This window comes from Sinohyriopsis cumingii, chromosome 17 (genome assembly GCF_028554795.1).
Source record: "Sinohyriopsis cumingii isolate HCF-2022 chromosome 17, ASM2855479v2, whole genome shotgun sequence".
Classification (NCBI taxonomy): Eukaryota; Metazoa; Mollusca; class Bivalvia; order Unionida; family Unionidae; genus Sinohyriopsis; species Sinohyriopsis cumingii.
Genome location: NC_142977.1, coordinates 31212822 through 31225725, shown reverse-complemented (window position 1 = coordinate 31225725; position 12904 = coordinate 31212822). Strand labels below are relative to the sequence as shown.

The following is a 12904-nucleotide window of genomic DNA, read 5'->3' as shown; positions in this document are numbered from 1 at the left end:
ATGCCAAAAAATGAGTGGCCATGTCACAATGGCCTATTTTAAGTACTGATACAATGTCAAGACAACAAAACAACTCTCCTCTTAAAGAAGACGTCTATGCAAATTTTCATTCTTTATTGGTTGATAGAAAATAATTTGATTATTACAGAAATGATAACAAACGTTTGGAGGAGATCGTACTAACGGATATAATTTAGTTCAATATTTGCTTATACTTTCATATTTTGCCTGTGGTTTGATGTTGGCATATTGATTGGTTACGATCTTGAAATGATAAGAATGTATCAGAGGACCCAGATTGTTTCATGGCGTCACAACTTTGGTTTGTGTACACTGCAGTGCCAAATAGGCAACAGTTAAGAATGTTGCATGATGATGATATTCTTTTAACATCAATACAAATTTAATTACACTTTAAATTCGTGTATTTTTAATTTTATTTTAACTGTGCCTTTGTCCCCAGAGGTGCAGAAGTTTGCGATTTTTCCGGACATGAATCAGTTACGTAGATGATACTCTGATCGCCACAACTATTACTGGAAAACAGAGAAGCCATGATTTCTCTGGGCCTAAAATTAAAAGTAACGGCTGCTATTTTAATATTAGTAAGGGAATATTTTATCGAAAGCTAGCAAATATTTTGATGTTTGGCTGAGAAGTACTATAATTACGAGTTTAACAATATTGCTTATATATGCTTGCCATATTGACACTGTGACATCACCGACCATATTCGATTTACATGCTCCTTATCCCAGACCCACACTCAAAACTCTTTAATTTAATCTCTTAAGTTTAATATTTTTTTAAAACATCAGGCATTGTAAGGAAATAAGTTTATCGTCTATTGTAACCTATATGTCTTTTACCAGAACAGTTGTGAAATGTAATGATAATATGCACTGACGAAGGAGCTTTGCGAACCGATGCTTAGTGAATATCCAGAACAATCAAACTATTAATTACTTCTCATTAGTTATTATCAAGGATATTTCAGTCATTATGTCACAGACTGTATCTTACGTGCCATCTAAATCAAGTAATAGCGTGACCTAAGAATCTTCTGTGAAACTACCCATGTAGTTTAAAAGCGGGGATGACAAAATATTCCACCTGAAATAATTATCTTCAAAAATTCACATGTTTCTGACAATTTCTTTGAAATCTGGCAAACAAGAAGGCAAAGGTAAATAGTCAACCTTGTTAACGATCTCCACACTCATTATTTGCTCTATTAACAGTGTGGTAAATCATACTTATGTTTAGCAAAATACCTACTTTCAATATGTTCCATAGAAATGTGATTTTAAAAAATGAGACACCAACGAAACAAAATATAAATTATTGCTGCATTTGTAACTAGCAATTTATTGATCATAAAATATTTCAGCAGCTGAGGTTGCTTAGCGATAAAACCTTAAAACATAGATGGAAAATAGTAAAACTGTTCATATATTCCAACTGCATGAATGTTTTGCATATTTTAGAAAGAAGTTCAAGAGATACTAATCTTTCTCCCAGGAAATGTCTTCACTACAATAACATATAATAAACCGTTTACATATCATCGTCTGTAATCGTAGTTTATTGAATATAATCCTTGCAATATTGTCTATTGCTTTGGAGGGGGGGGGGCAGTAGAGTTGTTTTAATTCACGTTTAATTAGTATCATATTGTGAAAAGGGCAGACTAGATATCATCCAGGCGACGATGCACTGGATTGCCATGTCTTGCAGTTTCTCTGGGATGTTGGAATACAATTATAGATCTCTATGCCTTGAATCAACTGTTATATTTTGAGGGTTATATATTTAAAAATAATATTTTATATGTCTGTCTTCATACGTTTTACTTTTATTCCAAAGTGTGTCTGACCTCAGAGCTAGTCGATACTTGTGAATTAACTCCTTTTTCAGCCTTTGCGTTAAAGGAAGGGATTGTAATTTTGCTTGTAAGAGCCAACAATTGTATTTGACTATGAACTGTGGATTTCAATCAGACTGAATCAATTTGTATTTACTTTGTTTTAAAAAATTATTTATAAGTATGCTTGGTAGATGCTGATCACGCTGGTGTAGGTGACGATTTGAATGTGGAACAAGAGTAGATGGATTATGCAGTCTTTAACTGAAACTTGATGGTAAAATTCCAGAGAAGAGAGGAGAGAGTGAAATATATATACATATATGATACAATACTGAGTACATATATATATATATATATATATATATATATATATATATATATATATATATATATATATATCTGTGTGTGTGTGTGTGTGTGTTTAGACTTTAAATTCACCAGATCATGTTTATACGTTAGGACCTCTGATGTTTCCCACATCCTGTATTTTTAAGGATAGAAATACCTTATACGTATATACAGAATGTGTATCTAGAGCCCATAAACCAGAATGGATTTGTATTGATCTACATAAAAATTTAGACTACACTTTTATGGGAACTTTAAAAAATTGTCAGCGCCTTGTAGTCTGAATATACATCTGAAAAAAGAGTAGCGGGTCATGGACCAATTGAAAAATACAAAATACTAAGAACATACTACATGCTTCTATATAAATTGTTCGGATCCATTTCCAGCAAGCACACATTTTTTAATGGTTACTTTTTTAAATATTTTATTCGTAATGCCATACACCAGTTGAATGAATCAACAAAAGGACGTTCTTCTATACATCACGTCGGCGCCAATGTGTAATTTGGAATTCATCTGGATAACTAAGAGACAAGCAAATATAATTATTGACCATATCTTGGTTTGGACGGTGTTTATTTATTCAGTTAAAAGTAATTCATTTGAGCTCTGGGACTCAGGACACGGTCGTAAAATGTATCCACGCTATCATGATGAATGTCAAGATTCATACTTTCTTAAGGGAATGTTTAATATCAAGTAGTAATATCTAAAATGGTTACCCATATTGACTCGTTTTTACTGTTTGTATATTCGTCACTTCCCTGTTCCGTATCATCCTTGTCATCAACATGAAGACGCGAAGTTCTACGAACCAAATCCACCTAAACAAAAGGAAAATATTACATTACTTCGTCGTATGTACACCTAAATAATTTAAACGATGATTTGATCCAACTGCATACTTGCTGTGTTCACTGATCGTAGCAGTTACCTCTTAATGGCCAACAAGTACCAGCCTGTTAATATTATATTGCGCTTTCAAAACGCATTGTTTGCATAGTTTTCAGCCAATATTGTACATTGTAGGCGGTTATTCCGGAAAGCTCTTATAATTTTAAATGTTTGATGAATATATTTTCGTTATATACAATACGAACACTTGCGATATAAACAGTGTATCTAGTGATGTGGCTAACTTTGTCTGCCATACTGAAATACAGTAGCTTGTTTTCATAAAATATAAAATATCATTTTTTCATGCTGATTTTACTCTTCATATATCTCGTGCGCATTATTTTGGTGATGTAATAATGGACAATAAAGGAAAATATAATAAACAAGCTTGGGTTTACGCAATTATTTCAAAAGCTGAAAACTGTAACAAACTTCTACAACGTAAGAAGTTTATTGGCATATGTAAATTAAAATTAGATTTGTTACCTTAAATTAGACGCATATCGTTTAGCCTCTCCAGAAACAAATTTTGTTTGCACCATAGTTTACATGCTGCCGCATCTTTCTGCGAGCGAATAAAATGATGCAAGTCAAAGACTATTCTCCAGTAACATTTAAATATCCTCTTTTCGAAATACATAAGATGTACTCCTATTGAAGAAAACTAATTTCAATAAACGCCTAGATATTATACAGTATATTTTAAGAAACGGTCTACATAAACATTATAAATACATGCATCTTTAACAGTTTATTCCCTATGTCAAGGTGCGAACTGTGCATATGGTACATCATTTGTAAGATGCTCTATTAAATCCATGTATCTTTAATAGTTTATTCCTTATGTCAAGATACGAACTGTGCATATGTTACATAATTTTAAAATGCTCTATTAAATCCATGTATCTTTAATAGTTTACTCCCTATGTCAAGGTGCAAACTGTGCATATGTTACATAAGTTTAAGATGCTCTATTAAATCCATGTATCTTTAATAGTTTATTCCCTATGTCAAGGTGCAAACTGTACATATGTTACATAATTTTAAGATGCTCTATTAAATCCATGTATCTTTAACAGTTTATTCCCTATGTCAAGGTGCGAACTGTGCATATGTTACCTCATTTGTAAGATGCTCTATTAAATCCATGTATCTTTAATAGTTTCTTCCCTATGTCAAGCTTCGAACTGTGCATAAGTTACATCATTTGTAAGAGGCTCTATTAAATCCATGTATCTTTAACAGTTTGTTCCCTATGTGAAGGTGCAGACTGTGCATATGTTACATCATTTGTAAGAGGCTCTATTAAATCCACGTATCTTTAACAGTTTATTCCCTATGTCAAGGTGCGAACTGTGCATATGTTACATCATTTGTAAGAGGCTCTATTAAATCCATGTATCTTTAATAGATTATTCCCTATGTCAAGGTTCGAACTGTGCATATGTTACAGCATTTGTAAGAGGCTCTATTAAATCCATGTACCTTTAATAGTGTATTCATTATGTCAAGGTACAAACTGTGCATATGTTACATCATTTGTAAGATGCTCTATTAAATCCATGTATCTTTAATAGTTTATTCCCTATGTCAAGGTGCAAACTGTGCATATGTTACATCATTTGTAAGAGGCTCTATAATAGTTTATTCCCTATGTCAAGGTGCGAACTGTACATATGTTACATCATTTGTAAGATGCTCTATTAAATCCATGTATCTTTAATAGTTTATTCCCTATGTCAAGGTGCAAACTGTGCATATGTTACCTCATTTGTAAGATGCTCTATTAAATCCATGTATTTGTAATAGTTTATTCCCTATGTCAAGGTGCAAACTGTGCATATGTTACATAATTTTGAGATGCTCTATTAAATCAATGTATCTTTAACAGTTTATTCCTTGTGTCAAGGTGCGAACTGTGCATATGGTACATCATTTGTAAGAGGCTCTAATAAATCCATGTATCTTTAATAGTTTATTCCCTATGTCAAGGTTCGAACTGTGCATATGTTACATCATTTGTAAGAGGCTCTATTAAATCCATGTACCTTTAATAGTGTATTCCCTATGTCAAGGTGCAAACTGTGCATATGTTACATCATTTGTAAGAGGCTCTATTAAATCCATGTATCTTTAATAGTTTATTCCTTATGTCAAGGTGCAAACTGTGCATATATTACCTCATTTGTAAGATGCTCTATTAAATCCATGTATTTTTAATAGTTTATTTCCTATGTCAAGGTGCAAACTGTGCATATGTTACATAATTTTAAGATGCTCTATTAAATCTATGTATCTTTAACAGTTTATTCCCTATGTCAAGGTTCGAACTGTGCATAAGTTACATCATTTGTAAGATGCTCTATTAAATCCATGTATCTTTAATAGTTTATTCCCTATGTCAAGGTGCAAACTGTGCATATGTTACATCATTTCAATTTTAAATTCATTTGTAAGAGGCTCTGTTAAATCCATGCATCTTTAATAGTTTATTCCCTATGTCAAGGTGCGAACTGTGCATATGTTACATCATTTGTAAAATGCTCTATTAAATCCATGTATCTTTAATAGTTTCTTCCCTATGTCAAGGTGAGAACTGTGCATATGTTACATCATTTGTAAGAGGCTCTATTAAATCCATGTATCTTTAACAGTTTGTTCCCTATGTCAAGGTGCGAACTGTGCATATGTTACATCATTTGTAAGATGCTCTATTAAATCCACGTATCTTTAACAGTTTATTCCCTATGTCAAGGTGCGAACTGTGCATATGTTACATCATTTGCAAGAGGTTCTATTAAATCCATGTATCTTTAATAGTTTATTCCCTATGTCAAGGTTCGAACTGTGCATATGTTACATCATTTGTAAGAGGCTCTATTAAATCCATGTACCTTTAATAGTGTATTCCTTATGTCAAGGTACAAACTGTGCATATGTTACATAATTTTAAGATGCTCTATTAAATCCATGTATCTTTAACAGTTTATTCCCTATGTCAAGGTGCGAACTGTGCATATGGTACATCATTTGTAAGATGCTCTATTAAATCCATGTATCTTTAATAGTTTCTTCCTTATGTCAAGATACGAACTGTGCATATGTTACATAATTTTAAAATGCTCTATTAAATCCATGTATCTTTAATAGTTTATTCCCTATGTCAAGGTGCAAACTGTACATATGTTACATAATTTTAAGATGCTCTATTAAATCCATGTATCTTTAACAGTTTATTCCCTATGTCAAGGTGCGAACTGTGCATAAGTTACATCATTTGTAAGAGGCTCTATTAAATCCATGTATCTTTAACAGTTTGTTCCCTATGTCAAGGTGCGAACTGTGCATATGTTACATCATTTGTAAGAGGCTGTATTAAATCCACGTATCTTTAACAGTTTATTCCCTATGTCAAGGTGCGAACTGTGCATATGTTACATCATTTGTAAGAGGCTCTATTAAATCCATGTATCTTTAATAGTTTATTCCCTATGTCAAGGTTCGAACTGTGCATATGTTACATCATTTGTAAGAGGCTCTATTAAATCCATGTATCTTTAATAGTTTATTCCCTATGTCAAGGTGCAAACTGTGCATATGTTACATCATTTGTAAGAGGCTCTATAATAGTTTATTCCCTATGTCAAGGTGCGAACTGTACATATGTTACATCATTTGTAAGATGCTCTATTAAATCCATGTATCTTTAATAGTTTATTCCCTATGTCAAGGTGCAAACTGTGCATATGTTACCTCATTTGTAAGATGCTCTATTAAATCCATGTATTTGTAATAGTTTATTCCCTACGTCAAGGTGCAAACTGTGCATATGTTACATAATTTTAAGATGCTCTATTAAATCCATGTATCTTTAACAGTTTATTCCCTATCTCAAGGTGCGAACTGTGCATATGGTACATCATTTGTAAGAGGCTCTAATAAATCCATGTATCTTTAATAGTTTATTCCCTATGTCAAGGTTCGAACTGTGCATATGTTACATCATTTGTAAGAGGCTCTATTAAATCCATGTACCTTTAATAGTGTATTCCCTATGTCAAGGTGCAAACTGTGCATATGTTACATCATTTGTAAGAGGCTCTATTAAATCCATGTATCTTCAATAGTTTATTCCCTATGTCAAGGTGCAAACTGTGCATATGTTACCTCATTTGTAAGATGCTCTATTAAATCCATGTATTTTAATAGTTTATTTCCTATGTCAAGGTGCAAACTGTGCATATGTTACATAATTTTAAGATGCTCTATTAAATCTATGTATCTTTAACAGTTTATTCCCTATGTCAAGGTTCGAACTGTGCATATGTTACATCATTTGTAAGATGCTCTATTAAATCCATGTATATTTAATAGTTTATTCCCTATGTCAAGGTGCAAACTGTGCATATGTTACATCATTTCAATTTTAAATTCATTTGTAAGAGGTTCTGTTAAATCCATGCATCTTTAATAGTTTATTCCCTATGTCAAGGTGCGAACTGTGCATATGTTACATCATTTGTAAAATGCTCTATTAAATCCATGTATCTTTAACAGTTTGTTTTCTATGTCAAGGTGCGAACTGTGCATATGTTACATCATTTGTAAGAGGCTCTATTAAATCCACGTATCTTTAACAGTTTATTCCCTATGTCAAGGTGCGAACTGTGCATATGTTACATCATTTGTAAGAGGCTCTATTAAATCCATGTATCTTTAATAGTTTATTCCCTATGTCAAGGTTCGAACTGTGCATATGTTACATCATTTGTAAGAGGCTCTATTAAATCCATGTACCTTTAATAGTGTATTCCCTATGTCAAGGTACAAACTGTGCATATGTTACATCATTTGTAAGGTGCTCTATTAAATCCATGTATCTTTAATAGTTTATTCCCTATGTCAAGGTGCGAACTGTGCATATGTTACATCATTTGTAAGAGGCTCTATGCGAAGATTATTGCCAGTACTGAATATTACAGTCATTACGTCGTGGCTTTATAGTGTTTATTGCTTTCTATTATCATTTATTTGTTAGCTCCTATAACTTACACACATGACCTTTTATTCTAAACGTTTTCAATACAGTTGAATGTGAAATGTAAGTAAACTACTCCGTGGTTAATCCAGTATCGATTATCAACTGTTGACATAGCGACTATGATTAATCTTTTGCTTCGATTTGTAGTTGAGGTAAACAGTGTTTACCAGAAACCCTGCATTACTGCATGCATCATTACACGCACATGCACCCGTTTTACAAATTTACACGCACAATCAAATGTCCGTTTTTAAGAGCCCCAGAAGATGGACGTGACGTTCAGGTGTATAGTTTCAATTTAGCTATATTCCAATATTTATATCTTAGGTATACATATCATTAACAGTAATCACACTTTTAGTATTAATAATTTATATTGCAGTGTTCCAACGCCACCCGCTGTCCCAGATGACTTCTGATTTTCTTTTATTACATGAACAATATATTTGTTAGTTGCAGACAGACAGCAGCTGAATTGTGTAGTATGTGACTGAAAGGGGTTACCACATGTGAGCAGAATGTACGTCCGACAAGTCAGTCAGTTTCTTTATAATTTTAATCTACATAGTAGATGCATGGATAGTGACCCTATTATAAACATGTTATTTTGGAATATCGGATATGCTATTTAACAAAATGTACTACATACCAAATTTTGTTAAGTCACGTACATGCTTTGTGAAATGAGTGTTCGGCTGACATTACATTTGGTATTTTCTCAAAGTTATATCACTGAATACATGATTGCATTTGAAAAGACTTTAGACTCTGTCTCGATCACTACGAAAGCTACTATTGACCTACCATTTTGCGCACTTCCACAGTAGATATGGCCCTATGGGGATGAAATGAACAAACGACTCCTGCGCTTAGACGTATCTACCTCTTGACTTTAAAATGTGTCAGTACAGTAGTGGCAAAGATGGTCTCATTTCCAGAACAACTAATATGAGTATATATGAACTGATTTTGACAATTCTAACAAAGAAATCACTATAGCAACCAGCCCGACAAGGAAGTAAATCACCCGGTCTTTATATTAGTCATACTGCCACGCGGGTATTCTGGTCTTTGCAGGCAGTGGGATACACTTGTCAAAATATAATGCACGTACATTTCAATTCATGCTTTCGCTTATATAATTTGTTGATCACAACATTAACAGAAACCGTCACAATCGATTATAGCGATGCTATTAAAATGACTTACTTAGTTATAATACATGCAGTTAGTTAATATGCAAACCAAGCTATACATACAATGTAACACGCATCATATGCTCGTGCGTTATTAACACTTGCAAAATTACACATGTACAGCATTAAGACATGCAACATAAGAAAACTTTGACGTATTATATTACATACATAAAATCATAATAAATATTTTATGGATAAATAAACATACGTGGGAATAAAAATTTTAAGTACATGATCTTGGATGGGATAAATGACACACGTAACATATATCTCAAATGTGTGCTAGTCTAGTATATATATGCATCCTGATATTGGGAATTTATCTTATACAACGGATTATACGGTATGCGTTATATATGTAAAGAAAGCATAACTTATAGTTGTTGTTGGAGAAGGTGTATAATGGTTTTACGAGTAACAGGTAGCACGTATTAGCATGATATATATTTAAGATACGAAAAAGTATCTCGCTCCCTGTAGTTCTATTTTATTTTCATGTCCAAAGAATGTGTGTGTGTGTGTGTTTTCGAATGTTAACGTAGCTTTAACAATTTTTCAGCCATATCTTTACGATGACTGCAGTGATGCAGGTTATAGAGATGTCGAGCAATGGGGTATCATGCTGCAAACATTTTAGCATCATGTCCCACCTAGTCTCACTATACTGACACCAGGCCTACCAGTCCCAATACTAAGATCCTAATGGTGAGCGCCAAGCGAGGTAACTGCTAGTATCATTTTGATAAGTCTTTTGTATAACTCGGCCAGGGTTCAAACCCAGGACATCCAGCATCCGAGACGGACGCTCTAGACACTTAGGCCACCGGAGGGGTATCTAAATCATGTATCATTAATTTTTATAAGAGCTTTAAAACACATAGTGAGTAATATTACAAAACTAGACTCCAATTTAACTTTACTTTCTTATTCTTATAAATGATACATTTGTTTTTGGCAGAAGACCTCCATATGAACGTGAACAGTGGTCATACATAAATGTAACACATCTCCGATATTTCTAAAATTGTCTGCATATTAATCTTCCATCACACCTCAGTACCATATAAGAGAGTCTAAGTCAGATAAATCTACATAAAACAAAGTCTCATGTAATGCTCTTCCTAGTCAGTACCATGAAACTCTTAAGAAAAGAACGAACATAATATATATTCTCCTAAATTTTGAAATGTTATTTAGAAGCGGTTGTTAACATATAGTCTTTCTTCCCGGGTTAATGCTAAATCAAGATAATCCATATCATCTCTCTTGATGAAATTATTTTATTTTAAGTTGATTTTACTATTTTCCTGCCTCTTCCTTTCATCCAGATTTGACCTCCACTATGTTGCCATAGTGTGTTTTATGCAGCAGCAGTTATCTGTTAAGTACACAGTGTTGTACATAATAGACGAACACGACTTTAAGCTCGCGGTCATTGTCCAAGGCGTTCGCGGTTAATACACCAACGATGCTTGACACTTGTTGGGCTTTGGCCTTTGCGAATATTGATATCAAATATGTCCAAGGACACCACGCGTATTCGTCCCTATTTGTCTTTTTGTTGTGTTGTCTGTGTTGACCCTACACAATAAATGTTACAGATGTCTTAAAGCCGATAGTAAACCTATATGTGCCCGTTAGATAGAGGGCCAAACAAAATAGCACCGTTCAGGAAAGCAAGAATGCATCCTAAGGCACTGCATTATTGTCGACTCTGAAGACCCACCAACTAGGAATATGGTGTCAACAATTTTCAAGGAGCCGGCTTGGAAATTAAAATCCTAAATGTTCAACCATCCTATTTAGTACGTCTGTGTAAAACGCTTACAAATCAAGAGGTCTATATTGCCAATTGATCATAGCTTGCACTGATTAATTCGGACTGGATTAATTCGGACTGGATTAATTCTGCTAAATCTGTGAGTTTCTTCATTGTCTGTGTACAATTATTCATATTTTGTTTCGGTTATTTTAATCGTGCATTGCTCCATTTCATTCATTCTCTTCCTCAACGTTTGGTTCGCTCATTTAAATTTTGGATGCAATATGCCTTTCTTTCATTGTCTTTCTCAATCTTCAATCTTCTTAGATAATTGTTTGTTATTTTCACATCAACAATTCATATCTAACACTGACCATTTCCTCACTGACTTTTAGCAATTTCATGTTTAAAGCAGCCTCTATACTTTTATTTAAGCTCTTCAGTGCGGTGATTTATATTCTTTCGTCACTCACTAATTCCAATATTGTAAATTCCTTTTCCTCTGGTCTATTGTATATAATTATATCGATCTGCTTTCGTATGACAGAACTGACTGATCATTTTTGAGCTGTTGTCTAACTTGCCACTAACTGTTATGAAAGTAATATGTGCCGATGTAATATTCTATTGTGCCGACGTGATATGCCATTTAACTCCGATAACTCCAGCTGACAAATGTGAACTTACATGTATACCTCTTAGAACGTATAATCCGCTGTTATTATTTGAGGTATAAGTTCAAGGTCATTTAACTGAAAACTAATATTACGACCAACTTTACTTTGTCCCAATCACACAGAAAACTAATATTTACTTACCATTCTTCAATCTTGCAACAATAGGTACGCTTTATGGAAATTAAAAAGGCACAAAAGAAGCAATTTGTAAACTTTTAAGGTCCCTGTGAAGGCATAAATTCCGGAATAACTGATATGCGTATACTCGATCTTGTTTGGCTATTGCAGAAAGAAGAAATCAATAGCAACCAACCCAAGCGGGAAGTAAATTACGCTTTTATTTTTGTATGCATTTTGTGAAACACTGGATCACGTGATCAGCCTGATATTTGCACAGGGGAGGAGAAAGTTATTGAGAAAGCTACATATATATTTCAAGTCTGGTAAATTCAAGTAAGGTTTTGTCATACTCTCAGTTCACATCATTATTATGAACCCTATTAAGGTTATATGCCGACGTTATTAGAAGAAGCATTGATAAGACATTCAGGAAATTAAAATGGAGATTAGGAAAAATGGATTATAAATGTATCATACAATACGACAACTGCACAATGAAAAGTGACAAAATTACATTGATACAATTTTAAGACCCATGCAGCAGTAATATTTTGACAAATTATATGCATGCATCATTTAAACAATGGAGCAGAAAAAATGGACAAATTACATTGTAACATATACCATAATTAAATAGGGCAGATGTAGCATAGTCATTACAAGGAATATTGAACGCGTATTACAATGCTACATCTTTGATATATAAAAATCCACTGTAACGAGCAGAAAGTATGCTATCACACACACACACACACACACGCACGCACACACACACACACACACACACACACACACACACACACACACACACACACACACACATATATATATATATATATATATATATATATATATATATATATATATATATATATATATATATATATATATATATATATATGTATATAGTATAATTTTTTGCTCGACTGAGGAAACATGCTGTGATTAAAGACGAATATACAAGTAATTACTGGCTCGTAGAGGGCCAAC

At 33.3% G+C, this 12904-nt stretch overlaps 1 protein-coding gene across 2 annotated transcripts in view; it reads right to left on the bottom strand.

Annotated features, from left to right (window-relative positions):
* LOC149778356 (heat shock 70 kDa protein 12A-like) overlaps positions 1 to 12069 on the bottom strand; it is a 63065-nt gene extending 50996 nt beyond the window's left edge. Inside the window, exons 1-2 of one of the 2 annotated variants that reach the window (XM_089939177.1) lie at positions 11936 to 12069; positions 2941 to 3042 (exon numbers count right to left, since the gene is read on the bottom strand). In XM_089939177.1, the coding sequence (XP_089795303.1) occupies positions 2941 to 3042; positions 11936 to 11938 (105 nt within the window). In that variant the 5' untranslated portion in view covers positions 11939 to 12069. Of the gene's footprint in view, positions 1 to 2940; positions 3043 to 8960; positions 9118 to 11935 lie in introns of those variants that run through there. The other variant, XM_089939178.1, reaches the window with a different exon arrangement.
* Between the last annotated feature and the right edge of the window lie 835 nt (positions 12070 to 12904).